The following is a 26,195-nucleotide window of genomic DNA, read 5'->3' as shown; positions in this document are numbered from 1 at the left end:
CGTCAGCAGTACAGTCGAGTCATGTACCTCTGGATTTTTTTACACCGGTTTTGCACGAATCACATGGACCATCCAGCTGGGAAAGTGGTCCGGCCATGGCCGGACCAGCCTGACCGGTTCCGCCGGCCCTGACAAACTACAGCTATAAAGAACTAGTTCTCCTGCACAATGGTGTTCGTTATATCTGGAGTCGACTGTAGCAACAATGGTGATTCCCTTACGTAGCAGTTGATCTAACTTGGATGCTCTAACACTGATTACGTATTTTTGCGATGGTTTTTGTCACACGTGCACGCTCATCATGCATTTGCCTTGCCTATTTTTCATAGTTTTATTCTGCACTGCTTTCGTTGTTCTGTCGTGTAGCCGTATGGCTTCTCACGCCTGTTCTCCTTACAAGAACTCTACATGGACCAGAACAAGTTGACGGAACTACCAGAGGTATGTGTGTGTGTGTGTGTGTGTGTGTGTGTGTGTGTGTGTGTGTGTGTGTGTGTGTGTGTGTGTGTGTGTGTGTGCGTGTGTGTGTGTGTCTGTGTGTGTAAGTATGACTAGTCCGGGCATCTCGTGATGAGCATGTCATGTTCAAACTACCATCTGTGTGTGCCCTAGTAGGTAGAGAAACTTGACTGTGTAGGGAGACAGTGCACAATGTCATCACGTACGTCAACTAAAGACACGGCGTCGTTTCATGCAGTTCACCCCAAGGATTCACTCAAGTCTGACATATCAATCGAACAAAATTAGGTATAATTCTCTTTTAAAACCCCTGTCAATTTGAGAAAGTAGGCAAATACCAAACAAATCTTAATCCAGGAATTCATCTTTAAAAAATCCCGTCACATCCTGTGCAGAGAGAAAGTGGAAACGGAGAAGAAGATCTGAGCTAGATGCTTGAGAGACGAGTGTCGCACGAGGATTGCCTACCAAGGAAAGACCCACTGCGTTTATTTTCTTTCATTTTCAAGGCGGAGGCCAACATTGCCAATTTCCATCATGCAGGACATGATGGTGACCGTCTTCAAGCACTGATCTGCAGCCGGAATGTTCTTGTAATTATTCCATAGTTTAATTAAGGCGGATTGGATGGATTCGGCGGCGTGTTCCCCCAGCAAGCTTACTCCCCCAGCAAGCTTACTCCAACGCCAATTATCTCCATAAGCGGAACAATGTGCTTCTTGAGCAGGTGTAGTTTGAGGGTGATGTAGCCAATGCCACAGGAGACCACGTCGCGCCTGCGCAAGGCCAACACATCTTTTATGAGGGCTCTCGAAGACAAAATCTCCCCAGCAGTGACTGCAGCGCTCTTGCTGAGAATATCACTGCGAATAGCATAATTATTTGGTAAACAGTTGCTTGCATCGATTGGAGATTGCCTGGGGACCAGCTTCCAGGACTGGACACCTCTGCTTCATGATGGTGACGGGTGCGCCTGTCAAGGCAGTGACCACAGTGGGCTTCGAAGTAGCATGGATATGTTTGCCATTGAATACACCACTGTGGTATACTCGACACTCGATGTGGTGCTTCTGCATTTCTTGATTGGTAACCACTAATTTTCGGAACACACTTTGATCAACATCAAATGGAGTAGATTGGGTGGCAAGTTTCACGTCTATCTGCTGAAGTTTTTCAAACGCTCAAATATCCAGGCAAATATTCCAAGGTCTAGATGCAGAACTGGAACAAGAACATCAGCGAACTGGTATGATCAAGATGATTGGCCGGATAACATTATTGATGTTCTACAGTCCGTTTCAAAAAGATTTACAACCCTGGCGATCGCCCGCGGAGTTTGGCGTCTTACCGTATGAGCACTCGAGCGCTGCCTGGAAAAACTCACTGTGAACTCGAAGAAATATTCCGCGCGAAAGCAGGAAAATGACAACTCACTCACGTTGACACAGTCATGGACGTACGTCTGGTTTACAACAAACGAGTTCTTCATCGTATCGATAATGGAGTCAGAGAGGACATGTCTAAACGAAAGTGTTGTAAATGTTGACGAGCGGCATGTGTCCCAATCCGTTTTGTGACCAAAATAGTTTCTTTGAGCTGCGATGCAATTCACTCACCGTGTGACGAAAACGACATCGACACGGACTCATTCCCAAGGCCATGACTTGGCAAAGCTATCCGTGTGACTTCGACGACATTTTGAGAAAAACAGACGCTTGTGAACGCTGATAGAACTTAGAAGACGGCGTTGACTGCTAAATTCAAATAAATTGGCGATCTTGAAATACTAAAAATAAATCTCAAAAAGCTACAGCGCGATGACTTCCATATTCACTCACACCATTGCAGTGTTGTGGGTGTGTTCACATGGCGTGAGCCAGTCAAGTGTCAGTCAGTTCGGCAGGAAGCGCGACCTCCAACAACAAGTCGTTTGGTGCAGCCATCTTCTTTGTCTTGTACCAGCTTGATCACCAAAACAATGAAAAAAAAGTTTGACTTGAGGATAGGTTGGGATTTGAACTCACAACTTCATGGTCAGCAGACAGCATTCATAACCACAAGGCCAAAAAGGAAAGGATAAATCGTGGGTTTTGATAAAAAATCGATACTGGCTTCCTGGGCAAATTGTAAACCATGGGAAAAGGCCGGAAACCTGGCCGAAATTCTAACTCCTTAACGGTTGGTCCAATTGTTCCGAAACCTTCACAGAACAATTTGCCGTGTCCTAACAAGCCATTCTATGTACTTTGTTGTCCAAATTTCCCTTATCTTCATACTTTTTAAGACCCAAACCTGATTGTAAATCTTTTTGAAACAGACTATAGGCTTGGCTCACTTTTGATCCGCCTTCTTCAAGCAATGGCAATGCAGGCATTGCCTTGCACCACTTCGCTCTGGCAAGCCATAATTGTTGCACTGGAATTCGTAGTCTCCGAAGAGAAAGATGCATAGGCGCTTATCCGGTGAGGCCATGTCCATCAACTCTGTTAGTTGCTCCATGTACATATCTAGCGCTGCGTGGAGATTACCGGGAGTATCCTTCTCGTTGAAATGCACAGGGATTGTGAATGCTACGAGGGGACTGGAAGACCACCAATTGGAGTTTGCCGAGGCTCCCATCCATATTTGCGCACTCATGATATAACAGTCGATGCTGCTGCTGTCGGTGGGGGCGATTTACATGTGTTCATGCCGGTGTGCGATGGGGTTTTCTCCCGTGCCGCACATTTGTCTTGCATTTGTGCTTTATTACGCTTTGGCTTCCTGCCACGCTAGGAAAGCTTGCAAATCAGACAGTTTGTGCGGGTGTTTGGCTCCCAGCCTTCGAACGGCCCACATCCACCTCCAGAGAATGTGTGGCTCTCAGCTGTAGCACTGCGATCTATGGCCAATTTGCATGTGAGGCAAACATGCTCAGGGTGTACACTTGGCTCATCCTTAGACACCGCATTGAGGTGAACTACTGTCAAAATGGATCTACTACAATCACAACCACGCGATACCTGGTCTCCACACTTCTTGCAGCAAACTTATTGTTGTGTCCTACCCCGGGCGGGTTCTACTTGGACTCATCCAGCTCGATCACACACACACACACACTCGAGGCCATTACAGATTTCAGTACATCTCAAACTCCATATCCGAAAAAGACCCAGCTCATGTGCGAGCATGCACACTACATACATATGGTCCATGTCCAGGACATGACACTTATCGTTGCCGAAAGGACAGAACAATGTTAGTCCATATCTGAACAAAAATCACGTCCCAAACCTGGGTGCCAATAGATAGAACGAGGTATGTCAAGTTAAGAAATAATCAAATCCCGGTTCTTGGGTACCGAAGTATCATAGATAATACCCTGCAAGGTTGAGGAGATCTTCCTAAGCAAATGGCGAGGCCTTGAAAGCAAGCGTCGATCCACCAACAAATTGTGCACGCATCGACCCAAGAAACTGCACTCGGCACTTGTTTTTCTTACGTGTGGGCAGCACATACATTAGCTATAATGATAGAGATTGAAACTCGTTTCCCTTTCAGCTCCATTTCGGTTGGTTTTGACAGAACTACACTAGAAGGCTGAATTTGACATGGTTGTCACAGCCTCACAGGCCAATGCTATTGGGATCCATACATGAACGCCCTCCGAATTCACAAAAGGTAGGCACTATACATAAAGAAGAACTTCTTCTGAAAAAGGATATGCATGTAGACATTCTCATTTGCTTCTTGATGTGTGCGTGTGTGTGTGTGTGTGTGTGTGTGTGTGTGCGGGCGCGTGCGTGCGTGTGTGTGTGTGTGTGTGTGTGTGTGTGTGTGTGTGTATGTGTGTGTGTGTTTCCTACAGAGTTTCTGCCAGCTCGATAGCCTCCAGATACTCGACTTATCGAACAATACCATATCCAACATCCCCAATGAATTCAACCAGCTCCGTAATTTAACCGACCTAGAACTCTCCAACAACCGCATTGATGCATTACCAGATATAAGTAAGCGGCTGAATTTGTGATGGTTCTGCTTGGCTTGAAACTTTGCAACTTCATTCTAATGGATGCAGTCCTTCATGCTTCATCATCCTACTTGGAAGTAAAAGGCCTTTGGTTTTCATTGTGATGTATAGCAACAACTGACTTCTGCCGTTCTGGTTTTCCGTTGACTTGATGTCTTGCTGCAGGTAGTTTAACTCGCCTCGTCTCCGTCCGTGTGAACCAAAACCAACTCACATTCCTTCCGGAATCACTAGGAAGGTAAGGTTGATCAGCGAGAGAGAGAGAGAGAGAGAGAGAGAGAGAGAGAGAGATAGATAGATAGATAGATAGAGAGAGAGAGAGAGAGAGAGAGAGAGATAGATAGATAGATAGATAGATAGATAGATAGATAGATAGAGAGAGAGAGAGAGAGAGAGAGAGAGCGCGAGAGAGAGAGAGAGAGAGAGAGAGAGAGAGAGAGAGAGAGAGAGAGAGCGAGAGAGCGCGAGAGAGGGAGAGAGATAGGGAGAGATAGGGAGAGAGAGAGAGAAGGGAGAGATAGGGAGATAGATGACAGATAGAGATAGAGAGAGAAAGACAGAGAGCCGGAGAGACAGAACTAGAGAGATAGAGAAAGGGTATATGACCCCTTCCACCCCTCCCTTTCCCCAGGACTCAACATCTGCGGAAGTCGATTTTTAACAGCCCGGTCTCTCTAGTTGGTCCAAGAGTTTGCAAAGCACAACCCTTCTATCGGGGTGAAAGGTTTGAGAGAGAGAGATAGATGTATAGATAGATAGATAGATAGATAGATACTCAAATCTGTGGACAGCAACTGTTTCGCTCTGTTAGAGCTCCTCAGCACAGCTCAGAGGACCTAAGCGCAGCTCTTCGCAATGAAATACGTTTCCGTGAAGCAAAGCATTTTTATAAAGAGCTGCAAACCCCGCCAATAGTGCTCGAAATGCTCCAAGAGCAGTGAGTGTTGCACAAGGCGAGCGGCAAGGGTTCGCGCTAAGGTAAGAGTGCTCAACCTAACGACATTGCTGACTGCTAGGGAGCATAGATAGATGGATAGATAGATAGATAGATAGATAGATAGAGAGAGAGAGAGAGAGAGAGATAGATAGATAGATAGATGGAGAGAGAGAGAGAGAGAGATAGATAGTCGGCCGAACGAAGCCTAGAGGAAGAAAATCACCCTCTCCACTTCACCATCACGATACTGACATAGATACGAGATGAAACAACTAAAAAATCCACAAGAAAACTGTACGGCCATCATCAGACTTTGGTGTGAGAATTTCTATCACGATCAAAAATGTACGAGGAGCACTCAAAAATAAGCTACAGACGTACCTTTATCGCTCTCTACTCCTTTTTCAAGGCACAAAAGTCGACTCTCCACTTTCAAACCAGGAACCAGACATACCAGTGGTCCTTTTCAGCTGCTCCACGAGCGCAGGAAAGGTTCACCAAGGGGCGCAGAGCAGCATCCATTCCAAGAAAAGAGCTAAAATATGAGTGAGACTGGATGCCTGAGTACATGAGTACATGCAGAAAATAGTCAATTTCAGCGTTTCTGCTCCAAACAGCAACTAGCTTCGACTAGAAACAAAGATTACACCAAAGGATCAAACAACAACCATTTTCTGCAGTTTTTTGCAGATGGCTTCCTTGTGCTTGGCCCAGCACGCCAAAAATCACACCTCGGAGGAGTACAAAAATTACGACTCTCAGATGTCCTCGATTGCTGGCCATGATATAGATAGATAGATACTCAATCTGCGGACAGAACTGTTTCGTCCTTTGTGGACTCGTCAGCGCAGCACAGAGGAAATGAGGCCAAACCTGATAGCAATAAAAGATAGATAGATAGATAGATAGGCAGATATATAGATAGAGAGATAGATAGAGATCACGGCTGTTCCCACGGGGGCATCTAACAATATGGCGGCTTTTGCGCCGTTTTTGACAAATCCCAACGGTATTTTATAATGCGAAGGGAACTATTACATTTTCACATCAAAGCCATGACGAACTGAATTTTTATACTTGCTGACATGTGTCGACGCGTCCTCGATTGCCTCGAAAATATTATGGTGAGGAAAGAGATTGAGAATAAAGGAAAAAAAATATTTGAGAGGAGAGAAAGAGCTCAAACGAGATGGAAGACCGAGAATTTCAGATAGGCCAGAAAACAAGATGCAGGGGAACACTTGCTTTACTGCGAGGATTTCCTTTTCCTGCTGACTGGACAGAGCGACTCGTGTTGTGGGAGAGTTGCAATCAAATGCGTCTGTGCAACAGACTTGAGGCGCTCCAAGGGATTGTGGGTGGCCTCGTGATGTCTCCTCAGCTCGTTGAAGCGGGCGTGAATGCTCTCACTCCCTTGCTCTGCGAGGAAACCAATGCCTCGCCGCTGGATGGACGGCACGACATGCACCTCCAACATGTGCAATTTCGGCGTGATGAGGCCGAGCTGCTTGCTGACTACAATATCTCGGCATGCGGCCATACATGCTTCAATCAAGCTTTCTAGCTTGGATATCGTAGCCTCATCCATAGGCCTGCAGTGGCTGAAGAGGGCAGTGCACTCACCATACAGGGACATCAGGCCAGGCGCTCGATTTGCCTCTGGGAGCAGCAGTGGCGCACGAGAAGCTACTGCAGATAAATGGGCTGAGGTAATTTCAGTTGTCACTGCTGGCTGAAGAGCTATGTGCACATGGTTGCCCACAAAAGCACCTCCATGGTATGCTTGCCTTTCGATTCCATTGCGCTGAAGAACTGGCTCGATGCTTGCTAAACATGGCCCCTCAAACTTTTGTTCTATTTTATTGCGGACATTTGGTCGGTGAGTGACTGTCTCCGCGCAAGAAATGCAGTACGGCGTGCATCACAGTCTGCCACTGGTCTTGTAGGTGTGTCACGCTCTCCACTGTGGCAGCAAGAATGGCTGCAAAAGGACGGCAGTGGCAGCAGGAATGGCTGCAGGGACGGCAGTGGCAGCGGGAACGGCTGCAGGGACGAAAGTGGCAGCAGCAACGGCGGTGTCTGCTGTAGTAGCAACGGTGGCAGGAACGGGGATGTCTGCAGCAGCTGTTCTACTGACAAGCTCAATGTCGATGACTTTGAGCTCAGCCTGAAAAGCAGTCAGCATCCACTTGAAAATGCCCAGATCCAGATGAAGAGCCGGGATTACAACATTCTCCACGTGTTGTGTATCCACGTACACCCTACATGCAGTCTCACACGCAGCTCACCAGAGTCAACCAGCCGGCATGGATACATGTAGAGTAAGACCATGATTCAGAGCATGCGCAATGAGTATATACAAATGCATACAGAGTACATAATATATTACATCAGAGTGCATATATAACAATATCCCCCTCGCAAAAAGAGGTAACACCGAAAACAAAACATTTTCATGACAAGGAACAATAGCATAGAACAGACAATGTAATAATGTACTATCGTCTGACGTGCCAATTATCAAAGTTCAATGTTCTATGTGTGGTATGTACTATACAGAGCATTATACTGATATATACAAATGCAACAAGAGAACCACGTACATGCATTCACGATCATCTCAATCAATCCATGCAAATAATATAATAATTACATATCCTACATGTATAAAATGTCTCATCCGTTATACCGAGCTGGTCTTACGACTGACCGACCAGATCGAGTCACCTGCCGGTCAACAGGTACAGCATCAGCTGGGGCTGTAGAAGCTAACGACTGTTGACCCTGCTCATCCTGCGACTGTTGCATGGGCTGCTCTTTCTGCTGTGAAGTCGTCGGCTGTTGAGCCTTCTGAGGCGGCAACTGCTGTGGCACCTGCTGCTGCTGCGGCTGAGGCTGTTGCTGTTGTGGTGACAGTTGTTGTTGCTGCTGCTGCTGCGGCTGGAGTTGTTGCTGCTGCGGCTGGAGTTGTTGCTGCTGTGGTGCAGAACGTGTCTGTTCTGCTAACTGAGAAAGTGGTATTGAACGTGGCCGGAGTTGGTTACGGTGTCGTTTCCAGACCACATCATTTACCTGGACAGAGTAATTCATAGCACTGCAGATAGAGAGAACAACACCAGGGACCCAGGTTGTACCATGGTTTTGAAAACGTAACGCAAACACAGCATCACCCGGTTTGTATTCTGGTAGCAAATGCTGGTTTTGATTGAAAGATTGTGCCTCCGCATTCCGTGTTGTTTTCAAAGCATCATAACGTAGTCGTGGTTGGCGATTAAATAGCATTTCTGCCGGTGATTTACCATTCGCCGTAGGAGTTGACCGAAATGTCATTAGAAATCGTTGTAGTCGTGTATCTAGGTCGTCACCTTCTGTTCCCATTGCTTTCATTTTAGCTTTAAAATGACCGACATATCGCTCAGCGAGACCGTTTGTCTCCGGATGGCCGGGAGCTGAACGAGTGTGTGCGATTCCATTTTTCTGGTGAAACGAGGTAAATTCAGCACTAGTGAACTGGGTCCCATTATCACTAACGATGTGAGTGGGTAGACCGAATGTGGCAAACAAACGTCTCAAAGCTTTGATAGTACCCGTTGATGTGGCATGTGTCATCGGGACAATTTCCAGATATTTCGTATACGCATCGACAATCACCAGAAACATTTTGCCCATGAATGGACCCGCAAAGTCTATGTGCAGACGACGCCATGGACCCGACGGCCATGACCAGGTAGCATAGGATTTACTAGGTTTGCGTGCCTGTTCTTGACACGTAGCGCACATTTTGGTGGTATCTTCAATTTCGTCATCCATCTTTGGCCACCAGAAATATCGACGTGCCATACGTTTCATTCGTACAGCGCCTGTGTGTTCCGAGTGCAATTCACTCAAGAGCATCGCGCGCAAAGCCATGGGGATTACCACTCGTTCATTCCAGAGTAATACATCATTTACAATAGATAGTTCCCAGCGCTTTACAAAGTACGGCTGTAACTCCACCTCTTTCACATGCTCTGGCCAACCATTCAAAGTGTAGTGACGAACACGCTCTAGAACTGGATCATCTCCAGTGGCATTCAATACAACTTGAGCATCAATGAGCTCGTCCTCAATGAAAAGTACACGTGTTTCACCTAGTTCCGGGGTAGAAGGATTTCCAGAAATTGGTTTTCTAGACATGAAATCTGCCAGAACATTTGCCTTTCCCGCAATGTGTTGGATGGTGTAGTCATACGCTGAAAGTAATAACTTCCATTTCTTTAATCTGGAAGAAACCAGGAACGGAACACCTTCCTGCATGCCGAACAATTTCACCAGAGGTTTGTGATCAGTTTCAAGGACTTCACCGAGAATATTTCCCTCCATTCTAGTTTGAAAAGTGAGAGAAGATCTCTGCCCAACAGAGATGGACCATTTGTATCGACAATGCGCAAGAGAACAGTGTGCTTTTGCCCATTTATTGACACTGGAAATTTCCCTTCACCTAAACAGGGGATGATGGAACCGGAAAACCCAATGAGCTGGACTGATTGAGTTACAAGAGACGACACTGGTGCACCCAATTTCTCGTAATCAGATTTGGTGATGATGGATACAGCACTACCTGTATCGATTTCCATGCAAATTGGTGAACAAACATCATTGATTTCCGCCATTACAGTATACGGAGGGTGTTTTCCACTACCCGATCGAATCTTGTAGATAGGCATATCATCAACATCACAATCAGAAACGATCTCACCTCGATCATCAGGTTCGTCATCCACGTGGTGAATTTCACCTCGTTTCTGCTTGGTGATGCAGGCTCTTTCGAGATGTCCTCGTTTCTTGCAGTATCGACAAGTAGTAGATCGATGAGGACACTTGTCAGCCATATGCAAATCAGATGTACAACGATAACAAACCTTGCCCTTCGTCGACTTTGACCCTTTCTGGTCCTGCGAGTGATTTGGCTTTCTAGATGCACTTGCTGACTTGGATTTACTGGTAGTGGTAGCTCTCATCTTGTTGACTGACTCGGACGGCGTAGATGTTGATCTAGTACTAGTAGTAGTACCTGGAGTAAGCTGCTCAGCAAACATGATGGCGCGCTCCTCCCGTAAAGCGATATCCAGCACATCCTGAAACTTCTTCGTCTTGCTGTCAGGACTAGTCAGAATCGTCCGCTTGATCTCCTGACTGTAGACTCCTGCCATAAATTGATCTTTTAGGGATCTGTCTAAATGCGACCCAAAGTCGCAGGCTACTGCCGCACGTTTCAAACGATTTGCGTAATCTACCAGCTTTTCCGCTGGTCTCTGGTTGCAATCGCGAAATTGAAAAGAAGAAGTCATCGTGGAACGCTCCACTCTGTAATATCCATTCAGTAGGTCACAAATCTGCTCGAAGGTCTTGTCCGATATTGACTCCGGCAGACAGAGGTTCCGCAAAGTGGAGTAGACGTCTTTCGACAGTGAAGAGATTAGATGTGCAATCATCTTCTTACGTACGCGTTCTTTCTCCGATGAGTTTGCACTGGCTGAAACAACACCGATGTCATTTGCGAGAAAATAAAACTCAAGCCGTTCCCGGTACTCCGCAAAGTCCCCGCCAGAAAACTGCTCCAGGGTGGCCTTCCCTGAAGAGGCCATGGTTTACCAAATTCTCGCAAGCACTCAACTAAACAAATTATCTCAAAACAAAATTTTCATCTTCGTCGCCATTTGTTGTGTATCCACGTACACCCTACATGCAGTCTCACACGCAGCTCACCAGAGTCAACCAGCCGGCATGGATACATGTAGAGTAAGACCATGATTCAGAGCATGCGCAATGAGTATATACAAATGCATACAGAGTACATAATATATTACATCAGAGTGCATATATAACACCACGGGAATAGGTCAGATCACTGGACGTATGCTGTTGTTGCAGTTTTTAGCATTCTTTAGATTTGAGCCACTGTTTGTGAATCCAGTGAAATCGTTGTACAGAGTTTCTAGTGCTCTGCTGGTAGAATCGGCATCTGGGTTTTGGGCTGGTGGAATGTCCATCTTCTCCTGACAGAGACGGTGTAAGCATGGTCGGATGCCACTGGACCCTGACAAACCATACGCTTTCGTTTGATATTCATAGTCGCCAAAGAAAAACAACTTGAACGACTTGTTCTTCCATGTTGCTGTTGTTTGCAGATCTCTGACCTCGTCACGATAGACCCCTAGCGCGGTTTCAAGGCTCGATGATGTGTCTTGTGCTTCAAAGATGCAAATCGGGATAGTGTTGAGTAGTGAATTTGGCCGCTGTACATTCGCGATCTGCAGAACAAACTTGAAAGATCCTACGCCGTGATCACCACCGAGTTTGATCCACACCTCGTTCTCGGGGATGCATTTGTTGGTACCAGTAAGCTGTCCATGCTTATCATACCAATCAAGTTACACCATGATGATGTCGATGAGGCTTGGAAAGTACACGATGGGTACCATCTCCATGGTGCCATATTTTGATGCCATGGGTATGCTCTTGTGCATGTATTGCGGTACTTGGCTGGCAATATAATTATGATCTGGCTTTGCGCTCAGATTCCATCTGCAGCCCAAAGCCACGCAGCCAAAGTTTCAGCTTTCAGACTCTGTTCCACGGGAGCTGAAGATCGGCTTTCAGTGCTAGCAGTGAGCCCTCGCCTGGGGCTGTTGGTTTCAAGCCAGCCTCTTTCAGCAGCTCCTCTTCTTCTGCACTGCTCAAACGCTCTCAAGCGAGCCACTTCCTGTACCCGAGCACCCTTCTGGCCACCTGACGCTGTCATCTCGGCTTGCTCCAACACAAGAGATCTGCGCCGCACAGTCCTTGCACTGGCTTTTCACACACAGTTGTGCGCGTGAACGTCTGTGGCCTGCCCTGGCATCGAGAGAGTGAACGTCTGTGGCCTGCCCTGGCTGCCCTGGCTGCCTGTTTCACTTGCAGTGTACTATCTTGAAGTTTGGCTGTCACAAGGCTGCCAGTTAAATCATCGGCCACAGAGCCTTTCAATTTGCTGGGGAAAGCAGTGAGGATGTCAGCATCGACTGTGGATTTGCTGATAGCTCGTATTGGGGTAGATTAATTGGCAGGATTAAATGTCCAGTTTGACACATGAACTTTCAGGTGTTCTAGGGTAACAACTGCTGGGCATCCATGAAGAGCTGGTTCATGGAAGTCACAGTGGACGGACCAGTTCCCAAGCAGTTTACAGAACAGGTCGCTTGGCTTTGCCAGTTCTGAAGCGTGCAGCGTGCAGTGTATGTTGGCAGGCTGGATACTGCGCACCGTTGGTCAACACCTGGCATATGCATTCCGTACAAAATACTTTATACAGCATGGTGACTGAACACCGTTGCTCGGCATGCTGCGGCAGATCTTGCATTGTACTGCGGCGGCTGCACAGCTGTCGGCAAAACTCGCACTCTGCTTGATAATCAGGTGCAGATATGTCATGCACCTCACTTTCAGGTATATCCATGCCATTGCTAGATGCACATGCACTGCTACTGCTTGATGTCATTTTTGCTGCTCCGCTTGCTGTTTTTATCCGTTTTTCTTGGTCGACCACCCTTCGATTTTTTTCAAACTTGGTGCAGACTCTGCACTCCACAGGTTCATGACTCTTCCAACTAGTGTCCACAACCGCTGCCACTGGGATTGAACTTTTCTGTGCTCTTAGTATACAAAATGTGGGGCTAGCGGCAGTAAATCGCGGAAGAATGATAGCAACTCACCTTAATCTCATTGTAAAAAATGATCAATCTTCGGATTTTTTGCAAAAATCAGCGAGTACCCGGCGCCATGTTACATGGCCAAAAATCAGCGGCTGAAACAGCCGTGAGATAGAGAGAGATAGAGAGAGATAATTAGGTATAAATGTTGCATTTTTTGTGTCTCATGCAGCTGTACTGCCATCCGGGAGCTGTATGCATCATCCAATCACATATCAGTGAGTGATCTACTGTTACGTGCGCTTTTTCAATATGATTGTGTGTGTGTGTGTGTGTGTGTGTGTGTGTGTGCGTGTGTGCGCACATGCGTGCGTGTGTGCACATGTGTGCACGCGTGTGCACATGTGTGCACGCGTGTTTTGGTGGATTAGCTCACAACAATAACTATGGCCTGGTGTGGTTCGTTCTCCGTCTCATTATGCAGCCGTGCATAGAGACTTGTCCAGCAATAGGCAATATGGTGATAAGGCCAAAGTAACAGTTTGAGTGAAAGCATATCTTGTAGTAGCGAGGTCAGGCGAAAATTAAATTTTGGAAAACCCTATCGAATTGGGTATCTACGGAAAGCTTAGAGCTTCAGGCGTTCAAATCTAAAATTTGGGCTGGGTTAGAGCAACTGGAAGAGAGTTATGGGTGTTGAAAGGAGCCCGACTACGTGATCTTTTTGTCGCGGCGAATGTATGTGTGGGAGCTCGAAAAGTGGCACCCGCCACTCGGGTCCCAAGTCGCGACGCAAAGTGCATGATGTAATCCCCCAGGTCACGTGCGTATACTTGGCCATGCCGGCGGCACGACTGCACACAGACTGAGTACACTGTACTGTACAGTGTTACTTACTTTTGCCATTTTACTTTTTCAGTTTGGGGACGCGTGAACTACTTTGAAGTCAAGAAAGTCTTTATGATTGAGCTGATTTGAAGAAGATAGCGAATGCTCTTTTGAACTAAGTAAACTAACAATTTTTAAATGTAGCTCCACGGAAAAATTTTGGCCGAAACCTGCTGCTGCTCCTGTGACATCGCACTTGGACTTGGAGTAAAGAAGTTCAGATTTTTTTGCAAGTAAGAGAATAATCGTCTTGACTTGAAAGATCATCTAGTAGTAGTACTAGTATTTGCTGTGAACCACTACTGCAGGCTGGTGTATGGAGATTTAGAGATCTAGTGACAAGTTGGTGGCAGCGGGAGCGGTGGATGCGGGAAGAAGCGCTTTCTCAAATTTCTGTAGACGGTCAGGAATTTTTACATTTGTTTTATGTATCGTTTGTTCTGGGGAAGTACAGGAACTTTACTAGAGACTAGTAGTAGAGACATGGTCTGTGTGATGGTGAATTTGCTTCACTCTCTCACAGGTCATGTTTGCCTCACAATTATTTCCAGTGATGCCTTGATTGAGTAACACCAACAACATTGGAAGTTTGGTCATTGACTCAGAATCAGATTGAGTTACTGAGTATAGATGAAGTACTCTAGTCTCGAGTATTGGCATTTTTAATTATACGTCAGCTATTGCAGGTGATTTTCTGCTAATTTTACACTACAGTCTACACATGGTATTAATCTGTGTTCACATACATGTATGCACAAAAAATAAACAATCTGTTTGCATTATGTACAAGAAATATGTATGTACAACTACAAGAAATTCCTACTCGCAGTCTTCAAAGCCTTGTCCAGTAACAGACCTGATTATGAAGATGACCGTAACTATGACATTGAACGTCAAACTTCACCGTCAGATGCGTCGGAGGAGGCAGGGGAAGCCGCTGTTGACTCTGAGTCTGGCCGGGATGCTGCTGGCAGTGCTGCGCTGAGTGCCATTAACCTTTGCAGGTTGCCTTGCATTGTGTCAAGGGGCAGGACTTTGCCATCTTTGGAAAGAGCAAACAAGCTCCGGCCCGCAGATTGCTTCATCACGTGCTTGCGGAAACGCAACTGGGCGCCGAGTGCCTCCCGCTTCTTCGTGATGGTGGGCAAGGAAGAGTAATGCTGGGCGAAGTCATTATCCTGAACCCAGAGACCACCACAAGACGACAGCGCCACTGTTGCCCGCTGCACTTGCTGTGCCTTGCGCTCAGCTTGCCTCTTCTTGGCTGCCTGCTTCTCCACTAGCTTCTTCTTCCGGTAGTCCGAAATCGCTTGGCGCCTCTGGCGTGCCAGGTCCTTATGCTCACAGACCAAGTTCCGGGCCGCCTGAAGGATGTCGGCCTTCTCTTCGGCTGACGTTGTCCCCAGCCACTGTATAGTACGGTTATTGCCCATCATAATCAGAGCTTCAATTGTCAATGTTGTCGCGTTTGGCTTTTCACGAAGAAATCTATCCATCTGTGCGAAGTCACGCTCTGAAATGACGTTCGTTTTTGGCAGCGTGGCAGTCTCAGTATTGACGGAAGCTCTATCTGTCATCGTGTTCTTTACGTGTGACAGCAGCTGCTCACCTAAGTTGTTCTTTCCTCTCTCTTCGCCTGCTCGGTTTATCTCTTGTATTGCTTGCTTCAGCAGGTCCAATGTATGTTCTGCTGACCCAGACACTATTTCATTGACTGACACTGTATACTGTCCTTCTTCCGTCGACAGCTGGAAGCCCATGTATTTCCTCCCAAACTTTGTCGTTCCATCATAATGTAGTGTGTTGTACAGTAGGTGTCTGTTGCTGCGACCTCGCCAAGCTGTGCTAACGCAACTCCTCTCCCCTCCGCGATCATGTCTTTCAGCAGCGTGTCGCTTGGAAGCCTAGTCGGCTGTTTATCGGCAAGCTTGAGAACATCTTTAATCACTGGTGCAACATTGTGCACGCCTACATTGCGGCTGAGCAACGATGAGCAACACTCTCGCATGCTGTCCGTGTACTTGCCATCCTCGTATGTTACTAGCTCGGAGTGCTCATCGAGTTTGTCTTGCATGTCTTCCAGCTGATCTTCAAGAGCTGCTATTTGGCTGTCACTCTGGAGAAGTTGTGTCTGTGCTGCACAGTGTGCATCTCGCAATGAATCCTCGTTCTGCTCAGCCCCTGAGCTACTGTCATCGCCTTCCTGGGACGCTTGCTTTCCTTCTTTGTAGTAGCGCAACATCCGTTGAGCTCGGCTGCATTTCTCTACCAGCTCTTGGTGTGTCTGTAGGAGCTCTGTCATATCCACATCCAGTTTCATGATTGCACTTTCTTTTTCCTTGAGATTCTTCTTTGCTTCCTTTAGCATATCTTGCTGTTCCTCTATGGAATGATCCCGGCGCTGTAACTTTTTTCTCATATTCCGTAATGTAGCTTCTGCTGCATCTAGCCGTTGTTGCATCTTGTCCTGTTCATCCTGCATGGGGTTTGTTGCAGCCGGCTCGGTAGTAATACTAACATCAGTTGAACTTGCGCTAGTTGCAGTTGCCGCATGCATTCCAGTAGTTGCAGTACTGGTAGTAGTAGCAATAATGTCTGGCAAACTATACTTTTTGGCCATGAAACTGTCAAATTGCTCTTTGCCGTCCGGTCGGTTCTTGCTTTTCCGGTATTGGCGGTGCTTCTCTTTAACCCGGTTTAGCGATGACAGCAGTGCAGCTTCTTCTTGCCTAGGGAACTCTGACCTAGCTAATCCATGAAGCTCCATCAACCACTTGTACAATTTGTCATTGCCATTTTTTTCTGCTGCGGCGAGTTTGACTAAATCCAACACCAGTCCATGATTGCAAACTGCAAGTGTTGGCAACGGGTTTCCATGTTTAAAATCATTCATGCATACATCTGGACAAAACTTTGCAAGAAAGTCATAGCCTTCCAAATCAGTACTTGCACTAGTACCTGAGCTGGCTGAGGCTGAAGCCAGTGAAGGAGAAGTAGCCATTGCACAAGCCTCAAGTACGAGTATACACCAAAAGTTGGCAAAACCTGCACACCAGCTGCAAGCAAATCTACATCGAACTGACGGCGATTTGCTTGCTTCTGTTGATTTTATCTTGCTTATCCATGGCCCCACGCTCGACATGGCGATCCAGCACACCAGTATTGAGCAATTATTATTACAATACGATCCCACAACCCAGTTACCTGTACTGGCTGTACGGCTGTACGGCTGTAGACGCCATATCCCAAAACGATCCCACACGCCAGTTAGTCAGGAGTCATTTCACAACACGATCCTCCAGCGTCCACTGCCACTGCCTCCACGCTCAACGATACCTTCACAAATTCGGTCCCATATCTTCGGTGCGCCTCTTGTTACGCCAATGAAATGTTGTAGTCCAAAGGATTAGGGGGCTCTGAGCACGATGCCGCAACAACCTAAGGCGTAACAAGAGGCGCAAGGACCGAAACCCGCCCTCGAAAATTGGCAAAACGCGCGAGTCAGCGTGTCAACGGAGAAGCGCCTGGAGGTCGCGCGAACGGGAGGAGGCATTGCTCCATATCCTTGGCAAAGGACTAGAAAGTTGAAATTGCCCAAAAAGAGCAAGGAGACTGCACAAGCGACGTTCAAACGCATGCCAGTTTTGTACACCTCCCACGAAAATCGAAAAATGCCAGTGAGGCCCATGTGCCATTACATCATCGATTTTAGATGGGCCAAGCGCGACAAGCGAAGTCCTTCAACTCGTCACGTGCCTGACCTCGCTACTTGTAGTTGGATCAAAACAACTTGTTTAATGGCAAACTTGTCAATCAAGTTTCCATGGCAATGTTACTGTATTGTCCCCATGTTGCCCCCGATTGTTCTAGTGTTACTTATAGTATTGCAGCGGTGAGCTTCAACTGAAAAAAACATATGGCTGTGACGGCCGTCACTTTGAACGGCCCGCCTGTCTTCACTAAAGCAGCGGCATCCTTTGTGGTGTGCTGCCTTTGATGAAGGTTACTTAGGACCTGCATGATCTGAGCTTGATCGTGGGTCGTATTTCTGTGTCTTGTGCTTTCAGAGTTTACCAGGCACCGTAGGCTCTCTGGGTCGTCTCTCTACCTTGTGCATGGATGAGAATGAGCTGACACAGCTTCCGAATCAGGTGCTGTATTACTTCAAGTGTTTAACTTAGACGTCAATGATATATTGCAGTACTGCCTAATTTCTCTGTCACCTCTCCTTTGAAACTCGGATGTTGAGCCATAAATAAATGTAGAAAGGAAAAGGACACAAGGATACGAGTTAAGAGTAACTCTCCATCACTGTAACTGGATACTATATACAGTCAGAAAGTGCAATAACTTGGCACAAAACTGACAAGAGTACTGAGACATTCGACGTCCTGACACCTAGCTTCAACACATCTCCGTTGCGCTAACCGACAACCTTCCAACTTGGAAGGTTCAAGGTTATGGAAAGACCAAAGAGGGGAAGGGAAGCGCAACGAAAACGAGCAAAAGCTACCGTCCCAACGGAACAAAGAATGTCGATTGTTACTGGACAATGACGAGACCAGTCCAAGTTGGAAGGCTGTCGGTTAGCGCAGCGGAGATGTGTTGAAGCTAGGTGTCAGGACGTCGAATGTCTCAGTACTCTTGTCAGTTTTGTGCCAAGTTATTACACTTTCTGACTGTACATAGTTACAGTGATGGAGAGGTACTCTTAACCTCTCCTTTGTTTGGATTTATTGGATGTGTGTGTGTGTGTGTGTGTGTGCATGCAGTGAGGGTGAAGGCTACTCATGAAGTGCTCTTATATATATGATCTGTACTGACTGTAGTACTTCCTCCGCGTCATCGAAATTGTCGCAGTTTGACTAGTGACTTGTCACTTGTTACTGACAACTCTATAAACTAAGCCATTCAAAACTTATTACACAGTATGATAGTCTGAAGACTAGAGTAACGTTCCAGGACAATTGGAACGAGAGTTTTCATGCAGAGATGAAGTCCTCGTCGTCGCTGATGTCAATGGACGCAAAAATATCGTTCCGAAATATTTCAAGGAAGGTTGAAAGTTGGTCGCGCCTCATCTCAAACGCTTTTACTTTCTCAACAGGACAAGAGCTGCTATGCTTGTCGTCTGCTAGCTCTGGATGATTTCTACTACACCACCAACGAAGCCTAGTAAGAATACACGATCGTTGCGAGGTCGGTTGATTACCGTCGGCGGAATCACCTCAGTCTTGAAATGAACTTTTTTTAGCCGTGGCATGGCCACAGCTCATGCAGGTAAGTGTAGTATCACGTCCAGCGCGCCCTCTTTTTCAGCATCACTGGTATACCATGGTACGGCACCTGCGCGTGCATCACTAGCACTACGTGTAGAGTAGTACACTTGGGAAAAAAGAGAGTCTACACGGCTCTTGCAGTTACGATCATGACTGTACTAGTAGTACTGAGTGTCTCAGCCAGAGCGACACATTTTATCGCTGTTGCAGGCATTTAGTTTGCCGACCCCTCGATGTTCCTCCAAGCGCTGCCACTTGTTCCACGAAGTCATTCTCACCCCAGCTAAGGTAAAACAGAGATGGGGCTTGAGTGAATGGCCATAAGCACGAGAAATGTGCAGGCTGCAACGCCTGACTGATCTCAGCGAGTCGAAATTACCATCGCAGCGACATCAGCGAAGAAATTGCGTCTAGTTCAAAAATTCCAGCTTCCAATAACAGAAAATAGAACTTTGCCGTCACCCTATACTGATGACTATCGCCTATGTCCGATTCCTTGCCTCTGGTACCAGTGCTGGTGAGTAAACACCGCGTTTTATATCAAAAGTCAAACTGCGACAATTTCAATGACGCGGAGGAAGTACATGTAATGGCACTTACCGGGTTGCCTTGCGTATGTGCCCCGTAAACCATTCTTGAGCACTCAAGCAGTGCATGCTATCCTGGTGAAGTGTTGCAGCGTTTTCCACTCTAGAATCTGACTTCAAAGTGAGTGGGCTCATGTGGAAATTGTGCATAACTTCAAGGCTCACAGCATCACACAAAAGCGTGGGCGCCATTTTGGACAGGGCCCTGCTACTCGGGCATCACACGAGCCAGCCAGCATGCCAGAATTGTATACATGCACTCAGGCAGATATCGCAGAAAGCCTTGAAAGTGGGGTGCATTCAAAATGTTCATTTGTACCAGTGCTTTCAGCTAGGCCTTTGAAAAGCTATAAAAGTTAGGTACATACTCTCAATACCCATTGTAAGGATTTGTCCGGGAGTTTTTTTAAAAATTCGACCGGGTTTCAATATTACGGGAGAGTGAAAAGTGTGTGCGCTTCTGCCGCACTTGATGTTGAATGAGGGGCCAAAACGGAAAATATGGCTCGGACAATTTCTCGGCAAGATCAAAACAAAAATTTTAAGCCATCAACTGTCCAAATCGACAAAGAAACGGGTACAAACGAACATTTTGAATGGCAAAGATCGTCTTGCTTGCGCGCGCCGAGCGCGACCTCACAACAGCTATTTTTGTGTTCTGCACAAGAAAGAAAGAAAAACTATGCGTGACTCTCACATGAAGCTAGCTCTGCTCTTCACTGACTTCAGTTTCACTAACTGTACTCGTACTGCTTGCCGTAGTTGCTGGGAAACTTCGTGCCGCTGCCCTCTCCTGGATTGCTGTGAGCCTGGATCATGGGCCACACCATGCCTCATGCCTTCTTCTTGCAAGGCAGCCATTCTCCGCTCGTGCTCATCAGCTGACCGGGCGCGATGCCTGGACAAAACACCGCTGTATGTTTCAGCAGCGGTGAGGGTACGAGCAGTCGACTGTTTGGCTTGTAGAAGCTTCACCTCGCCTCTGGCTTTCTTGACTCGCTCAGGCGTTACAGTGGCAGCATACTCACTCATCTGCCTTGCAACATGCTCCATGACATTTTGTGTGACTCGGACGGACTTTCGGCTACTAGCTGACATGGACTGATACAGGTGGAGGCGAGCAGGTGTGGAGTGCAGCACATTCTCCACGAACAAGTGGCTTGCCTGCTTTGACAGTTCGCTCTCATTCGGATGGATGTAAATATCCGCAATGTTGAACTGCCGTTCGGCAATCACATTGTTGACAGGCATTGCGAATATATAGGTCGCAAACCAGCTCCACAAATGAGGCTCACTGTCTTTGCAAGGACATGACGGACCTGTCTTGTGTGCAAGGCAAACTGCCTCCGGCAAAGCGTCAGCGGGCAGTGGCCATCTGGTGAGCCAGGTGTCGAGGTCCTTGACCTGCCCAGCGACCAGTCCAAGGATAGAAAACTCCTCAAACCAGGACATGGTCGCCTGCCCAAGAAGATGTGCCTTCTGGTCGAGCATGTTCTGTTCGTAGCAGCTTGCAGCCAGCTTCTTCGGACACTTCAAAGTTAGGGCGAGCTGCAATAACTGGTCATACTTTGCTGGTCCTTGCTCATCGGAGACAGTTGGTGGTGCGCCTTCAGTGAAAGTGGTAATCTGGACAGGAATAGCGCGTACCCGGAGATACGCACGCCAGAACAGATGCCTATGGGCTGTATCAGCACCCATGGCGAAAAGCAGAGGAAAGCGAAGCCACCTAGTGGAGTGTTTGTCGAATGAAGCAAGAACAGCATCCAGCATGGGTTCTCGAACATGTGCGGCGAAGTGTGTGGCGGTTTCTGGCTCCACCTTGGCTCCAGCTTGGCCTTGGCTCCAGCTTGGCCTTGGCTCCAGCTTGGCCTTGGCTCCAGCTGTCGGAGGCATGGCGTAGTCGCTGTGACGACGCATCAGCTCAGCATCCGCATGTCTCTGATTACATACGATGGCCACGTTCTTGCTAGGTAGCCAGAGCTGAATTGCAGCTCATCATCGCCGCTCTGGCACTTCTGGAGGCCAGGCATGATAAGCCTGTTCAGTAGTTCTAGCAAGATTGTCCGCTCGACAACAATAACCTCATTAGAGGCCATTCGGATGATATCCTCCCAGATAGAAAAGTGGGATTCTTTCTTTGGAAGGAATCTCAGGATGCGCTTGCCAAGCTGCAGACATGCCTTGCCGTATTTCTCCCACCACTCCAAGTTTGCATGGATGTACGTCCAGCGAGTTTCCACAAACTCCTGTGGAAGTGGAGGTGCTCTTGGCCAAACTCCCTCGCTGACGTACAGTGCCTTATAGTAGGTTGGCTTCTGGTGGTGTACATACCCAACCTTGTACTGGAGCTGGAACAGGTTGAAGCTCATCATGCTGCCACGCTGTCCAAAGCCATCGGACATAGCATTACGGAGGGCAATGTTGAGGATGTGGGGCAATGTTGAGGATGTGGGGCAATGTTGAGGATGTGGGGCAATGTTGAGGATGTGGGGCTATGTTGAGGATGTGGGGGTAGCAGCCAAATAAATGTGGTGTTGCTTTTAAAAAGCACACCAAGCTCAGCTGCATGGCCTTTCCTGCTGCCTGACTGGGAGATGCATTGTCTCCCACGACTCCGCATACTTCTGCCACACCATATATGTTTTGCAACACGTGATAATCCACGGATGCCTGGTTCGCTCCACTACCGGACTGCACAAGGGTATTCGCCAACACGTACCCGACCGGGCAGTCGCTCGTTTCACACCATGTGTGTACGCCAACCATGTGCCGGTCTTCGCCTTGCTTATTGCTGTCGTCAGCAAAAACATGAACCTTGTAGCGGCTTCCTTGTAGTTTCTCACGGAGCAGGGCTTTGTCGACTTCTCCGAGAAGCACGTTCCATTCCGCCAACGTGGATGGTGAGATGGTTGTTCCAAATCCTGGTGGTGGAGATTGCTCAGTCAGTAGATAATGAGATAGGAACACCGCCATGGCAGATTTCTGGTTGCTCATGATGCAGGCAAACTTCATGAACCTGGCACGTGCCATGAATGCTGGTGTGTGCTCAGGCTTGGTACCGGGCACTAGTGCACACTTTACCGTTGTACTCGTTGTGGGCTCATCGCTCGTGTCTAGTTTCTTTTTTGGTTTTTGTTGCAGCTTAGTATGTGCGCTACTTACTCCTCGCAGTGCATTTGCTTGCTCCTTCAGCTTTTGTTTCTGGGCTTCACATTTTATCTCTGCTATCTTAAGCATTTGTCTTATCCGCTCATTTTCACGTTGGAGTGATTCCATAGCCTGTGTATTGGGGTCGTCAGCGAGCGATGCAGTGCGTAACAGAGTAGCTGCAGTATCTGCATGTGCAAGAGGAATCGTGTCTTCAACAGTGGGAGGAGCGGTGTGTGCAGCGGCCGGATGAACGGTGTGTGTAGCAGTGGAAGCTGTGCTGCTGCTGCTGCTGCTGAATGGTGCGGGTGTGGTGTGCTGTACCCCAGAGGCGGACGCGACTCCTGCACTGCTCACCTGCAGTTGTACATGGAAAACAATAGGTAAATAGTTTATACTTAGTGGCAACACCCTGATCAGATACAGTCTGCATCATGAACTATTGGTCCCTTTATAATCCACCACCATCAGTGTTACGGAAATAATTCTGTTGGATAAATAAATCTGATTTACTTCTGCATTGTGCGTGAAGAGGACATTTTTGGTTACTGAGAGATTTATAGCTAGAGGGTGCTGGTTTATATATAAACTTCTGCATTGAAGTGGGGCGACTCTTACCTTTTGAGCATCTTCGGTTCGAGCAATGTCTTGTCCCGCCTCCAGCGTTGAATAAGAAGTGAGTTCGACCGAGTCATCCGACACATCAGAAAGGTCTGCGAGGTACTCTGGTATGGTAGAGGCAGGGTCGGAGTGTGTGCGGCTGCGCTGTTCACTTGCAGCATCTGCAACCGAACCCGCTGTGTGGTGGTGACCAGTGCCCGCGGCCTACAGGAAGTAAATATCAGTTGTGGAAGCGAAAGTATTATGGGTGGGTCTGGTTTCTTTCCTACACCTTCTCATATGTATTATCATGATGATGTTGTACGTCTTCTTGCAATTGTCTGGTGCATAACTACCATAATGTCAATGCAAGCGGATTGATTTACCTCTCTGGCACTGCCAACCTCGGGGGCTTCCGCAACAGCTGCTTTTTTCTTCCACTTGCCACCACCAAAGCGGCTTGGATTGGGCTTCCTCTTTTGGGACTTAACCTTATCATAGTCCAAAGTCTCTGATGGCCGCGGCGGCCGCGGGGGCATACTTGCTTTACTGTGCTTTTAAAATACCTCACTTCGTTGCCTCGACAACAGAAAGTACGAATACAAGAGGGGCAAGAGGGGCACCGATAAAAAACCAAAACAGAGCGGAAAGGAAGGCTGAACAGGAAGAAAATGAGGACCAAGAAAAGACTCTTCGACCGTAGCGGTACATCTAGCGATGAAAACATCTTGGTTTGCTTTTTTAAAGGGCTGAGGTAGACGCGGTCGACTAGTGAGTAGATCGCCTGAAAACAAAAAAAACCAGGGCGAAGGACACCAGAAGGCGCTCTGTCACGCCCGCGCTCTGGAAATAGATGCAAAAAGCAAAGCACATCGTAGGCTAAAAATCTAAGTATCCTTCTTCCACCGCAGCGTCGATGTACCGATGTAGGCGAAACAACAATCACGCGGAGGCGATCTTTCTTGGTTTCATTTTATAGCACAGAGGATGCGCTCTAGTCCCTACTGTCGCCTGAAAAAATGAACAAGCACGACATACCGCATCAGACGCATGCTCAACAGAACTAAGAAGACCCTTCTCCGCAGCGTCGGCATGGTCGATGTATAGCTGAAAGTCACCTCGGCAAGACGATCTACTTCGGTTTTTGATTTTTAGCTTGACACGATCTACATGTACGTCTTGTAGCCGCTACTGCACGCACCGCTTGTCCTTTCTTCTGAACGCGGCAGGTACGTGACTGGGCTGTGAAGCCAGCACAAAAGACTGCCCCAGCTAGGCCAGCGCAAGCTCCCTGACGTGTGGGCTGTCGCGGACGCGCTCCTCAAAGCGGCACGTGCGAGGTCGCGTGAGGTTGTTTCTATAGTGATCAGTTTCCAAGATGTCCTCCCACGTAATCGCTATTCAGGCTAAGTTGCTATGAGCCCTGAACTTACATGTACATTTGTTTTTATATTGTGTTCAGATTGGCATGTGCCACCAGCTGTCATTGCTCAGTCTACGCAACAACCAGTTGAGGTTGCTCCCGGAGAGCATCGAGAATCTCTTCGAGCTCACGGTGCTCAACATCGTCAACAACAGGTTGGTTGTGTGGCCTCGCGGTATTGTAGTGTATGCGAGTAGTGTCAGTCCACCATGCCGGCCCAGTGCATCGTGTGTGCACCTCCTTCCTATTGCTTCTCCACAGCACACAGAGGCTCTGGCAGCATGCCTTGTTGAATAAAACTGTAAATAGTGTACTGTCCTCTGTAAAAGGAGGACTGGGAAAGGGCAGACGAAGACGCAGTGCCCAAAATCAAGGGTAGGCCAGGTAGTGGTGAAGGCCAATTTCTGTTATGTGATGGAATTACTTCCACCTGTCAGTGAGGCTGTTATGTGATGGAATTACTTCCACCTGTCAGTGAGGTTGTTATGTGATGGAATTACTTCCACCTGTCAGTGAGGTTGTTATGTGATGGAATTACTTCCACCTGTCAGTGAGGTTGTTATGTGATGGAATTACTTCCACCTGTCAGTGAGGTTGTGATGGGAGTCAACTGTTATTCTGTGATCTGTATGTAGGATCCAGAACCTTAGCAACTGTTTTTCTGTGATGTGTGTGTGTGTGTGTGTGTGTGTGTGTGTGTGTGCGCGCGTGTGCGTGTGTGTGTGTGTGTGTAGGATCCAGTACCTGCCCAGTGGACTTGCAGAGCTGCCCAAGCTCACCGCACTCTGGATGTCAGACAATCAGGTATTACATTCACACCACTGGCGAGACCCTCGAGACCCTCGAGACCATCGAGACCCTCGAGACCCTCGAGACCATCGAGATCCTCGAGACCATCGAGACCCTCGAGACCCTCGACGATTTCGCCGTGTGCTCGGTCCGGCTGTGTCAACTCACCCTAGTCCTAATTGCCAGCTATGTATCCATTATTATGCTATGTCGGCGGGACATGTATGGAGATATGTTTCAATGCATGCAACGCTAGCATTGCATTGAAGCGTGCAAAGAAAGGTTTGGCAAACTGTCGGAAAAGCATGTATGGGTTCAACTGCTCTAGTTGCTAGAGATATCGCGTGGGAGCTGACACTCAATTTGAGTCAAACCTTTTTAAGTCTCAAGTAATCATATAACTGTGT

General features: G+C 47.5%; 1 protein-coding gene across 1 annotated transcript in view; it reads left to right on the top strand.

Moving 5' to 3' along the window:
- Window positions 1-26,195, top strand: part of LOC135828952 (erbin-like) — a 59,445-nt gene that overhangs the window by 7,713 nt on the left and 25,537 nt on the right. Inside the window, exons 7-13 of the mRNA XM_065341388.1 lie at window positions 367-441; window positions 4,307-4,448; window positions 4,634-4,706; window positions 13,308-13,353; window positions 18,031-18,114; window positions 25,039-25,154; window positions 25,734-25,803. Coding sequence (XP_065197460.1) covers window positions 367-441; window positions 4,307-4,448; window positions 4,634-4,706; window positions 13,308-13,353; window positions 18,031-18,114; window positions 25,039-25,154; window positions 25,734-25,803 — 606 coding nt within the window. The remainder of the gene's footprint in view (window positions 1-366; window positions 442-4,306; window positions 4,449-4,633; window positions 4,707-13,307; window positions 13,354-18,030; window positions 18,115-25,038; window positions 25,155-25,733; window positions 25,804-26,195) is intronic.

Source organism: Sycon ciliatum, chromosome 1 (genome assembly GCF_964019385.1).
Source record: "Sycon ciliatum chromosome 1, ocSycCili1.1, whole genome shotgun sequence".
In the NCBI taxonomy this organism is placed as follows: domain Eukaryota; kingdom Metazoa; phylum Porifera; class Calcarea; order Leucosolenida; family Sycettidae; genus Sycon; species Sycon ciliatum.
The sequence above is the reverse complement of the archived record's forward strand: the minus strand, read 5'-3'. Positions and strand labels throughout refer to the sequence as shown.